This window comes from Zonotrichia leucophrys, chromosome 8 (assembly GCF_028769735.1).
Source record: "Zonotrichia leucophrys gambelii isolate GWCS_2022_RI chromosome 8, RI_Zleu_2.0, whole genome shotgun sequence".
In the NCBI taxonomy this organism is placed as follows: Eukaryota; Metazoa; Chordata; class Aves; order Passeriformes; family Passerellidae; genus Zonotrichia; species Zonotrichia leucophrys.
This window is the reverse complement of record NC_088178.1, coordinates 27,204,888-27,225,489: the sequence shown is the minus strand read 5'-3', so window position 1 is coordinate 27,225,489 and position 20,602 is coordinate 27,204,888. Positions and strand designations below refer to the sequence as shown.

Genomic DNA, 20,602 nt, shown 5'->3' with positions numbered 1-20,602 from the left:
GTGCTTCCAGTCCTTCCTTGAACGCCTCCTTGGGCAGCCCATTCCAATGTTTAGTCACCTTTTCTATGAAGAAATTGATCTTCGTGTCCAACCTGAACTTCTGGCACAACTTGAGGCCATTTTGTCTTGCCCTGACACTTTTTACTTAGGAGAAGGACTGACCTCCACCTGGCTCCAAAGTGAGAACATCCCTACTCAGGGCTGCTCTCAGCCATGAGGTTGTTGCCCACAAAATGGGATTTTTACCTGGTGTTCAACAAGGCAATAATTACACACTTGAGACAGTTTTTTATTTCAGAGCTGCACCCCCGTTCTTGGAGTCCACAAATCAAGCAGGACCACCACACTTTTCCAGCCATTATTTATAGGTAGGAATTCAGAGTCAGTAACTTTCCAAGCATAGCCCTTCTATTATGATTGATTATTAATTTACATACACGTTACTCTGACGAGTTAGCAATGTATACACAGATATACATCAACAACTTCATTTGCTACATCCTTAAACCTTCTCAGTTCCCGGATTGACTAAGGGAAGCTGACTTAGGCTTGAAACATACAAAGATCTTACATCAAAGAACACGCTGATTTAAAATAGTCCTGACATATTCCACATTTTGCAGCTAAGTGACACGGAAACACCGCGGGCAAAGCCAGCGTTCCCGCAGGAGAACGCGCAGGAGAACGGGCTCTGCGCCTGAAGAGGGGCGCCCCTGCTCCCCGCGCTGCCACAAAATGGCGGGCGCCGCCTGAGGGCAGCGGCAGCGGCGGGAACGGCGGCGGCCCCGCCTGAGGGAAGGGACGCGGGGCCCCGGTGGCCGCTGCAGCGGCGCGGTGCCGTCCCACCTCCCGCTCTCCACCCCGGCTCTGTATCGACACCGGCTCCGCGGTCCGGCCCCTCCGCCGCCGCCTCCCGCGGTGGTGAGTAGGGGAGCCCGGTGGAGGAGGTCGGTCCCTGGGTCGCGCAGCTGTGAGGCGGCCGGAGCTGTCCCCCGCCTCCCCGCCCGCCATTACCCGGGCGGGGGCCTCAGAGTGACTCGTCTCCCTCATTCCCCATTCCCAGCTCCTCGCATCAGCCCATGTCACGATAATCGCGGTTACCCCCGAGGGTGGCGGGGCTGGGGGAGAAGCAGAGGCCGCGATCGCAGCCAGAGGGTGAAAGTGGCGGCAGCGGGGCCCCTCAGGCGGGAGGGCCTGGGTCAGTTCCGTGCCAAGGCATTTCCATGTCCGTGAGCTAGAGGCTCCCGGCTGGCCGAGCCTTGGTTTGGCCGTGTTTTGTTTCTAGGCCAGGAGTAAAGTACGAGCAATATGCTCACAGATCACAAAGATCCTGATTTTCCTCATGTATAGGAATGGCACCGGGGCGGCAGGAGCCTTGCACAGAAAGGTGATGACCCACAAGGGACACCTGCAGTCACTCTGATCTGGTGGTAATAAAAGTGAAAGGAAAAAAGTAAATCGCACCTTGTTTTATTCTCAGTGATGCAAGATACTGATATCTTTCACAGTCGGAAGCAGCTGGATGTTTTACAACTGTAACCGGATGCAGTTGTGACTGTGACCTCCTTTTGTGCAATGCAGATGTTGACAAACATACATAGTATCCGTTCAGGGGAAAATGAAATAACCTTGCAGAGTTTCTTGTTTGGGTGGGTTTCTTAATACCAGTCTGCTCTTTTTTTCTCTTTTTTTCAGGGTAACCAACCAAAGAAGTTATGAATATCATCTGTGGTCTAAAGCTGTCGGGCAGAAACTGTATTTTGTCTCATTTGGCTTCTTTGTGCAAGCAGGGGAAGTGCAATAATCTCTCTAGGTCTTACACAGGATGGTGCCGGAGTCAGGGTGACAGAAACAGATGCCAGAGCTTGGATTTGAGTGGAAATACTAGAAACTGCTTTTTGACTGGAAACCCTGACTCCCATAGAAACTTGATTAGTAAAGGACTGAGGTGTCTTTTGGATGTCCCACATACAAGTGGACAGGAAGTGTACAGGAATGCAATCCATGGTTCGGGAAGGTTTTTCTCCCAGTCTTCTCAGCCACTGGGGGAGAAGATCCCACCCCTCCTGATCAGTTCTGTAGGACAACCCCCACATCACTTTGCTGCTTGGAACTTTCAGATCAACAGATCTTTTCACACATCACCGTCACTTCAGGCTGCACCAGTTCCTCTTTTCTGGATTATTGTGAAGCCAGCTCAGAAATTATTTGCCATCATTCTTGGCAGGTAAAATACTGTCTTACTTTCCTTTCAGTGCAAGACCCATCATGCAAAGTGTGAGTGTGGGGAGGGATGGCAGGTGTGTTTGTAGTCTTGTTTGACTGACAGTTTGCTCAACAAGAGGTCTTTTTTTCCATTATCTGAGGTGTTAGATGTATTTTTTCCTCTTTTCCTTGTCATTTACATGTGGTGGAGGGAGATGAACCAAAACACTAAGGGGCATTCCTTCTTCTCCTGTGGGAGAGAAGAAATGCAGTGGAGTGGAAGCCAATTAAAGTATAACCCCCCATAAGCTCCTATATGAGATGAGGCTGAAATACAGAATACAATAACAAATTCCTTTTCAAATATGTCCTAAGTTAACACTGTTTGTATCTTACAGGAGCATAAGAAATTGGTGGAAGTCACTTCCTCCTAATAAACGGGAACTCTTCAAAGAAAGTGCAAGAAAAAACAAATGGAAGATCCTGCTGGGTGCCAGCAGCTTGGGAGTTGTGTTTATCATGTTTTATTTTACCCACTTGGAGGAGACCCCCATCACCGGGCGTGCTCGACTCTTGGTGTTTGGCAAAGAGCATTTTAGGGAGCTGTCACAGATGGAATATGATATGGTAAGATTTTAGACAAGAAATTGAAAGTACTCAAAAATTGTTGCTTTTTTAGTGATGAGATAGTCCTGTTAATGAAGTGGGCAAACAAACCATGTTGTGTCCTTGATGAGTTTTGAACTTCATGCTCAGAACCCTGAGGGGTCCCTTCATCTGTTACCTCCTCATCTTGTTCCCATCCTTTTTTAGAATTCCCTTTCCACGAGAAGCACATAATGGTTACAAAGCCTATAACATGCTTGTAGCAAACATTCTTAACTATTTCTTGTCCATTGTAATTTTTGTAAGTTCTCATCCTATAATTTTGAGTTCTGTGATTTCCTGTTGTAGAGTGAAACTTGATAAGCCATATCCAAATGTATCCATATTCCTGTCTGTCAGAGACACGAGGTAAGAACAGAACAAATACAGGATATTCTCAAATTACATGTTTTGTATACTTTTGTCCACCTTAAAAATTAGAACCAATGAATTTTTTTTTCAGTGGATGGAGCAGTTCAAAAATCAGATGTTACCTGAGACAGATGCACGCTACCAGGTTGTGGAGAGAGTTGTTGGGCATTTGTCTGAAAGCAACAAGGACATCCCCCAGGTCTCAGCTCTCAAGTGGGTTATCCATGTGGTGGATGAACCAGGTGTAAATGCTTTTGTGCTTCCAGTAAGTTGTACACCACACAAAAAATAATAATATTGAAACAGTGCTTGATATGTCTCCCACTTCATTTTTATTCTCTTTCTTTACAGAATGGTCAAGTGTTTGTTTTTACTGGGTTACTGGAGGCAGTTTCTGATATTCATCAGCTGTCATTTATTTTAGGACATGAAATAGCTCACGCTGTGCTGGAACATGCAGTAAGTCTTTAAAGAAAGATGTCTAATATTGTTAAATTATTCATTCTAATTACTCTAGTTATGCTTTTCCCTATCATTACCAACCAACTTTTCAGTGTGACTCTATCTAATTAATGCAAAATTGAGTTTGAAATGAGTAGCCTGCTACAGTAGATCTTTATTATTTGTGTAGCACTTAATAACTGTCAGAAGACCTGTGGTGGTCCCTGTTAACACAGAGGCTGCCAGGCTTTTATTCACAGCTGTACAGGTAAATTATGACTCAATTTCCAGTCATTTAGAGCTTGGTCTGCAGATCCCTCTCTTACAGCACAGGCATAAAGAACTGGAGGTGCTCAGCAACTCTGTTACTCCTATAATTGTTAGCACCTTTAAAAAGTATCTTAAAATACTTGATACTGTTATTATTGGAGCACTCAGTTTTACAATGTCGAATTCTGGAGTACCCAAAGCTTGGTTCTTGTATGATTTTGGGTGAGCAACAGTTCACATCATGGTTTCTTGGGCTTGGTTCTGCCAACCAACCCTTTAAACTTCTAAAAAATATTTCTGATAATGAAAAAGAACTTATCTTATTTGTATGGCATCTGGTGTCACCCAGCTGGCACAGAGAGAAGTGTTGCATGATCCTGCTCTGATCAATTTGTTGCAATGTCAGATAGAGCTCTGGAAAACAATCATCTCATGGATTCTGAATTTAAAGGAAAGCAGCAGAAAATAAAAGAGAAATACATTATGTGTACTGTTCCCTTATCCCATGGATGATCCTGTCTCAGTGATGTGTTATCTCTTCTCAAATTAATGTAAAGAACAGTCTTTGAGGCATTTTTATAGATTTTTTTATTCACATTGAGGTGTTTCATAGCCTTGTTACTGAAGAACTTTTTCTGCTTGTTGCCTCCACCCTACCTCAAGCTTTGAGTCTCTAGGAGAGTCTGATAGGCAGAATGTGTTTGTTCCAGCTGTGTGCAGCTTATGGGAATTCTGGCCTGAGAGTACCTTGTATCCAACTGGGATTTTTTTTGTTTGTTTGTTTGTTTTGGTACAAGCAGGGAATGTTGTGCTTGCCCTCTTCCTGTGGCTCCACAGGAAAAAAAAAAAAATCAGTGACTTTTAAAGTGTTTCCAAATTCTCTTAATGTTCTAAAGAAATGTCAGACAGTAAGGAATGAAAATGGGACAATTTCTGTTTGCAGGCAGAGAAAGCCAGCCTGGTTCACTTCTTGGATTTCCTCTCACTCATCTTTCTCACTATGATTTGGGCCATCTGTCCTCGGGATAGTTTGGCAGTTGTTGGCCAGTGGATTCAGAGCAAGTTGCAGGAGGTAAGGTTGGCATTTTCTATTGTTCTTCCTGATTTCCTTAGATTTCCTTGTTTTATACATCTGATTCTGCTTTAGTTGATGCTGATTTTCATTTGTCACCTTGAAGAACTTTAGGTTTCCCTAAATGACTGGATTTAGTTGCACAGGCTGCAGGAACCTGCTGCCAATTTAGACAAATTATTGTCTTTTAGAAAGTAACTTGTCCTTTAAAGTTGTATAAGGTAAAATGCAATATTTTTTTTTAAGTAGTTATTAAATTCTTCCTAAACAAAATAAAATATATGGAATTCATTAAACATATTGTTAGTGATAAGAATGATTTCCAAGATCAAAAAATTGAGAATTTAAACACCCATGCAGATATTGCAGTAAAGTAAAATTCAGAGGATTTCTGGTGCCAGTTTTCTTCAGCAGTGTAATTTACTCTCTGGGCAGTTACTGATCCATTTATTTTTAAATAGAAATTTGCTTAGATCATAAAACTGGAATCTGAATTAAAGTGAAAGATCTCTTAGGTTTCTTTTACTTGGTGTTTTTCCTGAGATTTCCCCCAGCTCCTCAAAAACAAGAAATTAAACATAACCAATCTGTTTTGGTAGTTCTTATGCTAATGGGGAGATGTGTGGATTCTGAACATAAATTATCTCCTAAGAGCTTGGATATTTGCACATGTAGCTAAGAAACCAATACATTGATGAATGCTAGCCAGCATTCTGAAGAGCTGAATTTGGCAAAAACAAAGTGTGAATGAATCCTGAGACTGCTCAGAATTTAGACAGCAAGATTCAACTCCCTGTCAGCATCTCCTCCTCCCCACAGAGAATGGAGTTTTGGCATCGTGGGCTGGAGCTGGGCTTTAGGTTGGAAAGGGAATCTGGGTTTAAGTTCTGAGTCCTGTGCAAAGGAAACATCATCTGTGGGATTCTGTCCTGGTTTAAAGGCTGATCAGACTTCAGTAATGCTGAAGGGATAAATACTTGCAAAGCTTTCATCCATAGACAAAAGAAGCTGAATAGGAAACTGAGTTTTTTATTCACCCAGGAGTGCAGTGTCTGTTTCTCTCATTCAGTATTTGCCTGTTGTGCTTACATGAAAGTGAATTATTCTGCATATTTTCTCAGGATGTTTCTCTTCCTCTTCTTCCATAATTGTATTTTGCTTCTTAAAGCTTTAGCATCCCATTCTGTGAAAGGGTTATTTGAGCCATGCTGTGGTACTTGCTTCTGTTTCAATATTTGTTTTTCTCTTATGTCCTTACAGGCTTGACTTTTTGACCTGGTGACTGTTGTGTATTTTTTATTATTGGCTCTTAGTGTTTCCCAGTGATTCTTTGTAGGCCTTTGGGCATGAGAGCTCCAGGTCTGCCTTTCCCCCAAAGATAATGGATTTTCTTCCCTTAATAAATTGTTAACTTTTCTTATTGCATTTATTTGGGGTTGTTCCTTAAGCATGTATTTCTGGACTGAAGCATATTGGTTTTGTTATAGAGCAGCAGATATTTTATATGGGAACTAAAGCTTAGGAATTATTCTTGGAATAACCCCAAGCATGGCTCTGAGTTTTACTCATGCCCCACACACCAGTATTACAGATGCAGTACTTCATCCTCCTTTCTTGTCCACCTCACACCATAAGATTTTTATTTCATGTAAAAACTGGTGATTTTGGGCAGTCAGCATCCCTGGAACTCCCTTTTATTCAACATACACAGGCAGCTCTGATAATTAAATTGAAAAATCTAATTTATCTTTTTTTGTGTCCGGTTTCTGACAAGGATTTTAGATCAGAGTTTGAAGTTCCAATTTTTCACTCTAGCACATTCACAAAAGATTGTTTAAACAGTTCCATTTTTTCAGTAGCTGATGACTACCATGTATGTTAGATACCTCAGGACTCTTTTACAGATTACAAATTTCATTCCTCTGTCTAAAAAGTGATTAATAATTAATCAAATGGTTTATCTGGCTAACTAGGAAATGGTGCTTCAGGAATATATGACAGACTAGCCAGGGGCTTCTTTGCTGTTTAGTGAATATATGTGCACCCACAGACCTGGAGCACTTTTCAAGGCAATAAAAACATGAATTCCACTTCAAGGAATTACTTTATCATCAGAGGATTTAAAAATAATTACAATCTTTAAGGTCTGAATGGAAACTAGGAATTTAAAAAGTGACCTCATCTCTGCTTACTTCTAAACCAGCATGTTTGGCTTTTAAAACCAGATTTGGTTGGCTTTTATTTTTGACTTAGGAAAGAAAAACTCTCAGTACTTCTTTGGAAAGCAGCAAAAAGTTACAGTTACTGGACCACTTTTCTGGTGCTCTTCATTTCAAATTGGTTTGTGGTTTCTAGTTTTGGTTTTGGGGTTTTTTTTCCCCTGAAATTCTAAGGAGGACAGATTTCTGTAGCCAGGTAAAGAGCTGATAGAACCTTTTTGAGCTGACAGACCTTTCTCTCTTCTCTAGCCTTGCACAGTTCCCATTTCCTAATGGATGACTAAACCAGGATGTTGGGACAGGTTCCTTATCTCTGCAGGAGCAGGCTGTTCAAACAAGTCCTGATTTGCATTTACTATAACGTGACAGACTGGGCCAAGGCTGCCCAAATCTGCATGAATTACATTTGAGAAAGCCACCACTGCCTCTTAGGCTGTGTTAATGCTCTAGAAAAATGGAACAGGAGTTTGGTCAGCTTTATGTCTTCCAGTTTGATTTCTCAAGAATAATTTGCAGCTTGTTAGGGATAGTCATGGCAAAGGAGTGATTTCTGCATGCAAATATTTATGGTTACATTCCAGTTTGCCATCAGAAATAGATGATACCATGCTTAAAGTTTAGGAAACCACTGGAATTTTTACATAGAGTTGCTGCAAGAAAAATCTTGATGTCAATAAAAGAGTGAAGTGAAAAAGTTCTGGTGAAAAGTTGGTATTTAGCTTTCAGTTGCTGCAAAATGAGAATGGCTACTGATAGTACCCATGAAAATACAACTAATTTGAATTAATTTCAACTGAATACAGGATCAATGAGTTACACATAATGGAATTAGAGATTACATTAAGAAAATTAATACTGATCTCATGCAATGTGAGCATTAGATAGATAGATAGACCCCACTCCTTATGAGAAGGTTAAGACACAGCTATGAGGTTCCATCTTTGTACACATTCCAGACCCAGGAACAGAACTTTGATGTGTTTCTTTGCAGTTCATGTTTGATAGACCCTACAGCAGAACCCTGGAGGCTGAAGCTGATAAAGTGGGACTTCAGTTTGCTGCAAAGGTAACTACAACTGATTGGTTTTATTAGCAGTAAAAATAAAATCAGCAAAAAAAATAAATACCAGATATTTTTCAGTTTCTGTTACAATCAGAGGGAGTTTCATTCTTCATATGGAGGTAAATTGTAAGTTTTTGAAGATCTGTAGTTTTATGAAGTGGTGGGAAATAAAAGAGTTTTTAGGGAAGGACAAAGTCAATGTGGTTAATTGGATAATAATAATAACATTGTAATAACACTGAAGAGTGTAAAGTTGTGCATTACCTGCACAGTCTCCTTTCCTTGGAGTTTGTTGCTATTAAAAGAAACCCTCATGTGTTTGTAAAGAGAACTCTACATAGGGATCTTGCATAAGTAGGATTTAATTATATGTAAAGATTTAAAGATTTAAGTGAAATACAGCCATAACAACAATACAGCTTTGCTGAAGCAATTCAATAATTTGGTCAGAAGCTACTCAGCATTTTTTCATAGTTTATTTTTTCAATTACTTTTTTCCCCCCTGGGGAATTTAATTCTATATTAAAGGAACTGAAGCAGCTCTTTGATTTCTGGCTAAGTACAATGGACTTCTGTGTGAGATACCAGTGAGAGCAGCACCATCTAGTGTTAATATTTCATTAGCAAAATTTCCTTTTAATAGTTATTAATATTACTTTAAGGAAGGGTTCTAAAAATTAACTTTGATTCTGCGATTAAAACTGCATTTGTAATTTGAAGTTGTCTAAGGGAATAATACAATCAATTAAAAAAATGTAATTACTGTGTTTGTGCTCACTGCTTTTAATACTGCAAAAGTAGGGCCATACCAGAAAGAAATCAGTCAAGTGACATATGAACATTTCTCTGGTTGTGCAGATAATCTTTTTATAATAGTAATTTAAATGAATAAATTCAAAGGATAAAGCACCATATCTGTTCCTGGGAGAGGGAATGGGAAGAAATAATTTTCTTATCTTCTGCCCACTAGTCCCTTTTTCTTAGCTAATAAAGGTCAGTGTAAGAAATCTTGTTTATTTTTCTTTTATACTTAAACCTAAAAATAGAGAAGTCTGTGGTGATACACAAAAGCAATTCTAAAAGTTACTGTTCCCTGACTTTCTGTGGTTAAATATATACTTCTTGAAGAGAGTCAGGAATCCTGCAGAATTCCTGTTTTATTGTCATGAATTCCACAGATCACCCTTGGAAGGCCATTTAATCAATTACAGAAAAGCATTTCCAGTTACTTTTTAGGTGTATTTAAGTATGATTTATTATCACCTTATATTTTGACTCTCAACTTCTTCCTGTAACTTTGCCTAGATCTGTGGAGATGATTAATTTGTTCTAGTAAATACAGCTTTGAATTTGCACTGAGCTTTTTCTTAAAGAGCAAGTATAGGGCAGAAATGGTAAACCTTTCCTTCCTGTTGAATTTTCATAACTCAGATGTAAGTTTTTTAAAGCACAAGTGTTTAAAAGGAATAGATCCAGTGTCTGCATAAGTTTTTTATTGCTTTTAGATATTTTGGAACAGCTTTTTACTCTCAGGTATAAGGACCATGTAAACGGTCTTAAGAAACTTAAAATTTAAGATGTCTTTTGTAATTCTGTATCAATTATACTGTGTATTTATCACTTTAAACATCCATTGGTGTTGGAGAATTTTGCTCAGACATGGCTTGAAGGAAAAAAGGCCATGAAAATATACAGCTGATGGAAAAGTAAAAGGCAGCTGTAAGCAGCAGTTCCCAAGCCTGTTTTTGCAGGCACGTTTCAGAGTTCTCAGGCAGTTTTCTCCTAACAGGTAACCATTCTATCTTTGGCTTTTTGGGAAAGTAAAAGTAAATTTTGAGAACCTTTCATATCAGGGTAAGAACACAAATCTTGGTCTCAATAACAAACCATGGGTATTGAAAACAAAAGGAGTGTGGTAGTGTGTTGTTAAGTTTCTTGTGTTATTCCCCCAATTTATGTATTGTTCTCCCCTATTATGTGTAAAATGGTTTCGTTCCCCCAGTTTTTCCCGCCACTGCTAGCCTGTCAGCTAAGTTGCCATAGTAACCGCTATTCATAGTTGCCGATGTGTAATTGCTCCTCCCCTGGTTTCCCTTATAAGTGAAAGTTGTTTCTTCCCTAGGTCCAGTCAATCACTCCCTTTCTCCTCCCAGTTTTCGAGAATCTTCTCCTCTCTGGAGATGGTGGTTGGCTGGGGTCCCAGGACACCTCCTTTACCTTTTGATTATTGGTCTCCATGGAGTGTCAGTTCTGTGAAGTTCATCCCCTCACCTTTCCCGATTGGTTCCGCCTGTACCCACCCCCCTCCTTTATAATCCTGTTTCACCCCCTATGGAGTTACTTTTTCCCGGTTGGTTTCCCCGCGTTTGGATCCCGCAACACCTTCAATAAACCGATGTTTAACCCCTGGGAAATGGTCAGCTCCGTTCCTCCCCAATACCAGCGGTGTGAGCCAGTCCGCAGCCAGCACAGCCCGAGGCCCTCAGACGCCGAAGGGCGCTGGCCAGGAATTGCAGAGGGGCGTCGGCCTTTCGCCCTCAGCTAGTCGGATTCTAAACTTCGGGCCACATATGCCCTCCTCTGCAAAGGAGGGGTTGGTGTGTAATCTCTGACCTATGATGAGCTCGGATTTTGCAATATGGATGAGCTTCATTAACACTGTTATAACAAGTGACTGATTGAATCAATAAATCGGAGTTGGATGCTGATCAATGAGGATGGGTTGACTCCACTTCAATCCATTGGTGTTTGTGTTTCCCTTCTCTTGCAGGCCTGTGTGGATGTCCGAGCCAGCAGCGTGTTCTGGCAGCAGATGGAGCTGGCAGAGGCCCTGCAGGGGCAGCCCAGGCTGCCAGAGTGGCTCTCCACACACCCTTCCCATGAGAACAGGGCTGAGCACCTGGAGCGCCTCATCCCCGAGGTGAGCAGGGCTCAGGGACGCGGCTTCTCCTCTCAGGAAACTTGCTGTGGGATCTCAGCACCTCAGTCCTGAGGTGCCGAGCCACCGAGAGCACCCTTGGGGGGCTCGGGAGTCCTGGAATGTTGCCAGAAGTGTCTGGTGGCTGGACTTTGATCCTACACAGGAGACGACACCTGTATGAGGATAGGAGGGTTTCACCGGGGTGAATGGTGAAGGGATTAGTTAATTAGAGAGTGAGACACAGGGTTTAGGATTTCTGTACAGGGGGGTTTAGAGAAGTAAGATGGAGGAATTGGGGCGTGTCCTGTCCTTTCTTCTTCTTCTTCTCCTCCATCTTCTGTGATGATGGTGGTCACATTAGGATTGGTCGTTACTGAAAGTGCACCGGACAATAAGAATAAAAAGGATTGGGGAAAAATGATAAATATTGTACACGTAACAATGGGTATAAAGATAGGTGACTGTCCGGAGGACAGCACAGTGTGCTCATGGCTGGCTGCTGAGCAGAGCTCTGTCGGGCTGAAAGAAAATCTTTTAGATAAACAATTAATAAACATAAAAACCGAAAGAAGAACTGAAGCCTCTTCTCGTCCTTTGATACGTGGGCTGCCCCAAGGCCACTCCGGGCCTTTCCAGGCCCTTCAAACAGCCGAAAACCGGACAACTTGCCAGAAGTCGTTTGGGATTAATTGATTAATTACCTGCTTTGGTATTGATTCCCAATTTACTCTGATAGCACCATGCTTACCTTCCTCTTTATCCTTACAGAAATTCTCCATTGCAAAGCTTTCAACCTCAAAGTTGAAATTACTTTATTAAAGATAGCACAGATAAAATGTAATTATATTCCATGAGGTTTGGGGTTTTTTTTCTGATTTCTGATCAAAGTATCAAATTTTTTCTTTTGAATGGCCTTTTGATATAGATGTAACAGTGCCACAGGTCTCATCCACTCTTTCTAATTTTTTGCCATTTTGGAAAGGCAGTTTTTGAGTTGGATCCCTGAATTGTCCTGACTTCTCTTGCTTTTGTAGCAAATAAAAAAATAAAATAGAGTGTTAAAGCACTCCACTACGATACTGTTTTTCAGCAAGCTAAACTGTGCTTGGAAATACTCTTTTTTATAATCAACTCTTCTTCTCCTTTTTTTTTAAAACTCTGTCCCTTTAAGTCTTTCTCAGCTCCAAACTGTAAAGAAACTTGAAGATTTATTGGCAGAGGGAGCTCTGAAATGTTGAGGTGTTTGCTGACTTCAAAGGAGGAAAAAAAGAGTTTCATGAATCCTTTGATGAGAATGAATACAGTAAATATTCTAAATGATGGCGTAAATCAAAGTCAGCATTAGGGATAGGAGGCTGGAGAGTGGCTAGACTGGATATTTCAAATTAATATACACAAAGTTTGTACTTTGCAAAAGCAAACTGGGAGAATGCTTTTGATGGATTTTCTAACACATTTGAGCAGCTGAATAGAAAATTATTTTTGTTGTGGAGCCTCAGTTTTAGCTAGATTGAACATAAAGGGTTCAGGATCGTTTATTTTCATGTAGTTGTTGACTGGCTTATAAAGAATAATGAAATAAATTACTTCTTATGTTCTACCCCAGGCCTGAGCAAATCAGTTAAAGAACTGAGCAACTGTGTAGAACTGTTATTTCTGTCTCATCTCTCATGGTTTAGCAGGTGGAGCAGCCCCCATCTTTTTACAGCTACTCTCACTTCCAAGAGCAGGGAAGGCTGGGAAGATCTTCCAGAAGATAACTGAGAGGAGATGTTTTTGTTTGCCTTTTACCTTAAACATTCTTTGGAGTAGGATGAGAAAACAGGGGCTGAATCTTTCCTGTTTTTAGCAGTTCACAACAGAAGTGAGGTTGGCACTACAAAACTGGAATAAAGATGAAAGGAAATGTGTAGAGGAGCTTCTTGTCTGCAGCATTGACTCCTCTTCTTGTGGGAGCTGCTGCCTTCAGGCTGGGTTTCAGGCATGGAAAGGGAACCCCAGGCTTTTATTGTTGCTCAATATCAGCTTTTTGTTTCATTGTTCACGTGCTTTGAGCTCTTTAGAACAGAATGTTTACCATACATTATTTACCAGTAGATACTCAGAGCCCAGGAGAGAAGCCAGATTATCAAAAAAGGCCTTTTTATCTCTAGTGTGTTTCTATGAAGAAACTGGTGCTTCTTAAGCCTCAGTGCCAGATCCATCATGAGATTATTTGGTTTCATGTGCTGCTCTTTTTGGAGCTGAAATGGTTTCAGGACAATGCATCTCCTATTGGACCAGCTACTATAGCTGGGACAAACAGGGGCAAGATTTTGGACTTCTCTAATCTTTCTCTACAGACTTTTAAGCAGGTTCACAATAAGATGCAATCATATAAAGTGAGAATTTTTCTTCAGGTAATGAAATGTCACATCTGAATGAGGTGACTGAACAGTCTCAGGAAGTGTAAATTAAAGGGGAACTATCACAGGGATCCCTTTCAAGTCATTAAAAGCCTGAGAGCAAATCAAATGAGTGTTAAAGATGTTACATCTGCTTTTCTGAGCAAGCTGGAAGCTACAGCCATGCTGAGGAATCAGTACACAAGAGAGCTATAAGCAGTTAAAAAGTGATGCTGTCCTGGAAATGAAATAAAACAAATAAAAAAGATTTGCTGTGTTTTGAAAGTGTTTTCCCCTCAGACAAGGAGATGTTAGGATAGTAAACCAGGAAAACAGAGTACACTCTTAAATAGCAAACTGAAATCTCTTAGAATTCCTGCATGGAGGCTGGAGAGATGCATTTTATTTTCAGAAAAAGAAATCATAAAATAATTTTGTATAAGGGTGAGAAGATGGTCATTGTTCTGGAGACAGAGAGACTGTGGGAGTGCAGTGCCAGAGAGAAGCTGCAGAATCTTCTAGTTGATCTCAATGTTTTATTTTCATGTTCTCTGACTTGGGGCAGTGTCTGTTTCCAAGTGTGCTGTTCAAATGCAGCCCTGAATAAAGCAGGAGTTATCTCCTGAGCCTTGCCTGTGATACAAAAATTCATCTTGATGTGACATTTGCTTTTTTAGCATCATGTTGTTGGCTCAGACTCCATTTTTGATTCACTGTAAGTCCTGTTTCCACTTTCTTGTGGAAATGCCATGGTGAGGTCATTTAGAGCCTAATAATAAATTGGGATATACCCACTGCACTGCTTGTCTTGTTTGCTAGGTCATTTAACTTGTCAAAAAAAGTTAATTCATTACTTGGGCAGCACTTGTTTTTGTCAAATCCACATTGGCTCTTATTATTTTTATTAATTTTTGTGTAGTTAATACTTTTTCCTCTGCTGCCTTTTGATATGGGAGATACATTTATTTTCCTTCCTTTTCAAAAGCAGGTTGGTATATTTGCCCTTTGCTTATCATGTGAACATTACTTCATAAATTAACATTATTAGTTAATTCTAGTACTAGAATACATTAATTAAGCCATATCAACATAGAAACAAGAATAAAAACCACTGACCTGCATTTCTATCCTCCCTAAAAAGTTACTAAATATTTTGTCACAATTTCTCTTTCCTGTGCCAACATCAGTGGAAGGTTGGAAGTATTCACATTGTATATAAGCTGCTTTTCTTCTCTATCCAGTAAAGTCTGTCAATTCCTTTAATCATCTTTTTACTGCTACTTCATTAAGACTGTAAGGGCTTGAGACCAGCAGGTAGTCTGGTGTCTGTGACAATGTGAGGGATTAATATTGGGAGCTAAAAATTCCTGATTTTTCTCTTTGCCTCTGCTGGTAGCTTTACATTTACATGGAGGTGATAGGATGAGGGAGACCTGGCTAATTCTGCCTTCCCTGCTCCCAAACATTGCAGGAGGTGACTGTGGTTGTATTAACAAGAAAAACAGCTTCACCTTTCTAACTTACAAGCAAGAGTTTGGATGTTTAATTTGGGATCTCCTGAACCAATAAGCAGGTGCTGCCCTCACAGGAATGTGTAGTTACAGCTGTCCTGAGCAGGGAGGTGATGAGTTAACCTGGTTTTTCTTTCCATATCTGGAGTTTTTCAGTGGCATGTGAGGTGACGATGTTGAATTCCTCCCTTCTGTCCCCTTGCACAGCTTTATGTTTAGCAAGAATTCAGACAGAGTTCACCTGAAGTACTGGTTTTTGTCTTTGCTGTTGGGACTTCAGGTGAGTGAAACCATAGAAATAGGTCAGGCACTGTTTAGCCAGGAAAACCCAGAGATACAAAATTGCTAAATTAGTTTTAAAGAGGATTATGTTGCCTTTTCCAGGATACAGCCTAAATCTTTGTATTCCCATTTGCCTTGAATAGCACTGCTTGACATTAATGCAGTCTTGCAGCAGCTTTTGTTCTAGAAGAGAACAAGAGAAAACTCTTGGTTTATCACAAATGTCAGTTTAGGAATGGATTGGTCACTGAAGCAGAAGAGTGTTCAGCAGTACAGTTACATTTGGTGGCTACATGGACAATCATAGAAACAGCTGTAGAAAAACAAGCTGTGAAAGCTTTACTCATATTTTTAAAAACTTAGACAGGAACAATATTTGCATGCCTAATCCAGACTTGTGTCTCCAGTAATTTGAATTTTACATTTCAGCAAGAAACAACTGGAGAAACTCTTGCTACATTTTTGGAATGTGTCTTTTTCCAAAACCATTTGTTAATTTTATATTCTGTTTGTTTCTAGCCATTTACAGCAAACTCTATCAGTTCACTGTAGTAAAGTTAGAGGAGAAATATGTTTTGGAACCTCCTTACAGATAAAAATGAGTTAAGAAGCTCTGCTCTTCTATTTTCAAATCTGCTGTAGTAAGATGTTTCCAGTGCCTCTTGTGGAAGAATATCAAAGTGTTTCAAAATGATGGGCAGAGCTGTACTGGAATATTTGATTTGATATTTCAGACAAAGCTAGTGGATATAAAGCAGATTAAAAATTTCTGCTCTGTCTACAATGCAATGCTAGGACTGCTATGAAAACTGTTTTTTCTTCCTCCTCATGAATCCATCTAGAACAAATTAATCAGCATGTGTTTTCTGCTGGCAGTCCCAAATACTGGCCAGGAAGCACCTGGCTACCACTCAGGGCAGCTCTGGCCATTGCTTTTCAGGAATCCATGATTATGAAGTGGAATAAAATGCACATTTGAACTGGTTTCTCTATGAAAGGATTAAAAACAGAGCTGGATGTAAATCTGCCCATGGTTTATGCTGTTAATTGAGGCCAGGCCAATACTGAACAAATGTGACCATAACAGAGTGACCATTGATTAATGGTAACCATCAGACTTGTGGTCTTGGTGTTTCATTTTGCATATCTTGAAAAAGTAGCTCTCAGTGGAGATGCAGAACCCTCTAGAGTTCTAGAGTTCTACTTGTAATATTTTGCTATATGATACATAGGATCTACTTTTCTTAATTAGTTTAAATGAGTTCTAGGAGGATCCATGGATCCCAGTAGTTCTGTGTAGAGTTGCTTACAAAGCACCTCATCCCTTGTTGTGTGCCAAACACAGGAGCTGCCAGTTTGTGTGGTCTAATTAAGGTTTGTTCAGGTTTGTGGCAATGAACACAACTTAAGCATCCTTTAAAACAGCTGCCTTTGAACAGGTTGGTATCAATTTCTCCACAGAGCCTTTGAGATGTGAGATTCATCCACTGCCATTCCTTTCTCAGATTGCCAGGCAGACAGGATGATCTGGGGGGAATGTGCTTGTGCTAATGAATTTTGGTTCTCTGGGAGATTCTCTGGCTCCTTTGTGCCTTTACTTTCTTACTTGTAAAATGCAAGTACTGGCACTTACTCAGTGAGCAGGACTAACTTAAAGTTTGGTCTCTTACTGCTGATCTTTTTATCCAGAGAAATTGTTACGTTCTATAGACATTATTTTCTTGTGACATGATTTTCTCATAATGCTTGGAGACTTGGAATACTCCAAATGCTTCTTGGAGATGAGATCACTTGTGCAGCAGTATAGCTAAACTGATGAACCATCTGGATCTCTGTGCCAAACAGTTAAAAGTCCATTATGTTATTGGAGATTTTCCCTCCTTTTTTGAGTCAGACATCTATGTATAGTTACTTCAATAATAGAACATATCTGAGGAAGTAAATTATTCAGAGGCTTTTTTTCCTTGATGCAGTCATTTTCATTTGCATTTGAATGTAAATATAAATATAAAAATATGAAGCTGAGTGCAGTATGTGGGCTGTGGGCTGGATATACCCCCACTTAATTAAGTGGATTTCCTACTGGGATTTTTCTTCTCTCTGAGGCATTTTAGAGTATGGATTGATTCAACTTTTTTCTTCAAAGTGGCCTGAAAGGGCTACAAAAAGTTTGGTTTATATGTGAATATAAATTAAAAGGTACTGATGTGGACAAGTATCACAGAAAGCATTGGAGAACTTTCTGTTTAATTATGTTGTACCTTTTAGAGAATCCATCCTTGGAGATCATAGTGTGAGAAAATAATTTCACTCTTCATTTTTCCCATTGTTTGACCATGTTGCTCCATTTTGTCTCAGGAATTCCTGGTTTCTGTTGAGAAGTTGTTCAGTAACAATTCAGGCTCATTATTACACTAACCAACGTGCAAATGCAAACCTGACTGGAAAGCCAAAGTCACTGACTGAAACCTTTCTTGTTTTTCCTATTTGATTTGTTTTCCCATGTGTTCACAGGCTCTTAAAATCAGAGAGAGCTGCAATTGCCCGTCTCTTTCTGGACCAGATCCTCGCCTTATTTTCAGACTTAACATGCAACATCTCCTGGAATCATCTAAAGGTCGAGCACCCCCAAATTCTACAAAGCAAGATCCCTCAAAACCAAAACTGGACTTTCCTCACACTCAAAAAGTGGAAGATATGCCAGTGACTTTTGCAGTTAAACCCACGAACTGATGACATCAATTTTCACTTTTTATGGAATTGGTGGTCCCTGAAGGTCTATCTTATAACACAAAATTGTCTTTGAACCATGAAGAAGATGTAGCCACTCAGATTCTCCATTTCTTTGGTGTGATCTCTCACTCAAAGCAATAAGGAACCGTGCCCACACAAGAAGAGCAGCGTGTTGGAGCAGAAAGTTTCTTATTCATTAAGAGTTACTAAAATAAATCACTTCTCAGGGGAAAGATAATCTCATACAATCCAGTCACACAGTGTAATTTTCAGCTTTATCAGGCTCACCTTGATCAGAGGACAGATGAGCCAGAAACGTCCCTAAAGCAGAGGGAAAAGTATAATTTTCATCACTTAAGTTGTCTGGTTTATCTTGCCATAATTTGGGTTAGATCTACTCAGCTTCATTTGAGAAATAATGAGAAGAGCTTACTGCCTGCTCCACATACAGGGTGTTTAAAAATATTAAGCTGAGAAGTGATAATAGCTATGGGCTAGATACACCCTCACTTAATTAGGTGGATTTACTGCTGGGATTTTGCTTCTTTCTCAGGCATTTTAGAATGTGGATTGATTCAACATTTTTCTTCAAAGTAATCTGAAAGGGTTGCACCAAGTTCAGTTTAAAAAAAGGAGTGAAATAATTTTCAGGGAAGTCTTCCTTCTGGAGGAAGCACTGAAGGAATCATGTAGCACCAAATGCTTTACAAAGATGCCTCTTGTCTTTTTTAAATGATCAGGTGCCTCATCAGAGGGCAGTTTTGCTGCCACAACATTAGATTTGGATATGTCCATTTGGATAGAAATGATTGCTGATGTGGAGTATCTTACATAGGAGACAAATACAAAGCTGCTTGACTGCACAGCTTTTGCAGATGACTTTATCATGAAAGTGACTTCTTGTCAGGAAACTGGCATCTAAAGCTGAGCTTCCTTCCTTCCTTCCTTCCTTCCTTCCTTCCTTCCTTCCTTCCTTCCTTCCTTCCTTCCTTCCTTCCTTCCTTCCTTCCTTCCTTCCTTCCTTCCTTCCTCCTTCCTTCCTCCCTTTCCCTTCCTTCCTTCCTTCCTTCCTTCCCACTTCCTTCGCCCTTCCTTCGCACTTCTTCCGCCCTCTCCCTTCCTTCGCACTTCCTTCCCACTTCCTTCGCCTTCCTTCCCACTTCCTTCCTTCGCCACTTCCTTCTCCGCCACTTCCTTCCTTCCGCCACTTCCCTTTCCTTCCGCCACTTCCTCCCTTCCGCCACTTCCCTTTCCCTTCGCCACTTCCTTCTCCGCCACTTCCTTCCGCCACTTCCTTCCGCCACTTCCTTCCGCCACTCTTCCTTCTTCCTCTTCCTTCCTTCTTCTCCTCCTTCCTTCCTCTCCCTCCTCCTCCCTTCTCTTCCCTTCCTCCTCTCCTCCTTCCCCTCCTCCCTTCCTCTATACCCTGAAAACTTTTATACCCTGGAGAAAAATATGGACAATGTAGGTAAAGCTCTGCCTTTCAGGATTGGTGACCCACTGTACCCAGCATGTTAATCTCTGTTTGCACATGTTTGAATTGTCCTTGCTTTGCAGTTGATGGAAATACTGAAATGTTGATCTTGCTGGAAGATGTATAAGGAGGTGGCAGTGAATTAAAATAAAAAAGGGAAATCCTGTTCCTTCATCTGTTCAGATGTATTTGCTGTTATGCTTTTTTGTTATTCATTTGATCAAAACAAAAATCTCTTTCATAAATGTTGTGTCTTACTTGAAGAAAACATCCAAAATATTTTACAGGTTATCCTGAAACATTCTTTTTTTATATAGAGAAGGGCAGACTTAATCATATTTTTTCAATTTAATCAGAATGCAAGCTTTTAAGAAGGAAAAAATAACCTATTCAGTGCTGAAAAACAGATTGTGAAACAAGTAATGCTTTCAGTGACTTCAGTCAATGAATCTGGGTCCTTTGAGAAACACCAAGTCCCTTGTCTCTGTTCAGAGGTAAGTTGATGTCTGTGTAATGCTGATGATTCTAGGTCTGATTATATAGGTCTAGATTGGCTGCATATTGCTTACAAGCAGTTTTTAAATCTCTGCTCAATCCTGCTGGCAGGAGGCAGAAGGTCCAGCCTGACCATTATTCATCCATCCATTTTTATTCTTGGTGACAGGAGTTTTTGTACCAGAGGCTCAGTGATGTGTTGCAGCATTTGGACATTGTCACCTGAAGGTAAACAGAAAAATACACCATTTAGATTTCCCTGTGGACCTCAGAGTTTATCCTGCAGCACCAAAACCCCAACGCTGCTGCCTCTCTCTCGCTCCAGTGTCAGAGCTTGTTTTGTTAGCCAGGGCTGCTGCTTGACATGCAACTGGATGCTTGTGTCTGGCAGGACTGAGGAGAGCAAACAAGAGTTTTTATAGCATTCAGGATGAAGTATGAAACACACAAATTTCATATTTCTGCTGTCTCTTGGAAGTGACTGAAGTACTGCAGTTGAAGGCAGGAGATGCAATT

The 20,602-nt window shown here is 40.5% G+C and overlaps 1 protein-coding gene across 2 annotated transcripts; it reads left to right on the top strand.

Annotated features, from left to right (window-relative positions):
• Window positions 1–574: 574 nt before the first annotated feature.
• Window positions 575–19,142, top strand: OMA1 (OMA1 zinc metallopeptidase). Of its 2 annotated transcripts, none has more exons than XM_064720386.1 (9): window positions 575–921; window positions 1,696–2,227; window positions 2,604–2,832; window positions 3,314–3,487; window positions 3,574–3,681; window positions 4,877–5,005; window positions 8,216–8,290; window positions 11,058–11,207; window positions 17,899–19,142. In XM_064720386.1, the coding sequence occupies exons 2-9, from the start codon at window positions 1,716–1,718 to the stop codon at window positions 18,115–18,117; spliced, it is 1,596 nt and encodes a 531-aa protein (XP_064576456.1). In that variant the 5' UTR covers window positions 575–921; window positions 1,696–1,715; the 3' UTR covers window positions 18,118–19,142. The 2 variants fall into 2 exon arrangements, with proteins under 2 accessions (XP_064576456.1, XP_064576458.1); XM_064720388.1 differs by having other exon boundaries at window positions 575–947.
• Window positions 19,143–20,602: the final 1,460 nt, after the last annotated feature.

What these genes read in the sequence shown, in the direction of transcription:
- OMA1 (XM_064720386.1), top strand. Translation starts at nt 1,716, where the DNA reads ATGAATATCATCTGTGGTCTAAAGCTGTCGGGCAGAAACTGTATTTTG. An exon ending in ACGCTGTGCTGGAACATGCA is followed by an intron (nt 3,682 to 4,876) that starts GTAAGTCTTTAA and finishes TTCTGTTTGCAG; the next exon opens with GCAGAGAAAGCCAGCCTGGT. An exon ending in GACTTCAGTTTGCTGCAAAG is followed by an intron (nt 8,291 to 11,057) that starts GTAACTACAACT and finishes CTTCTCTTGCAG; the next exon opens with GCCTGTGTGGATGTCCGAGC.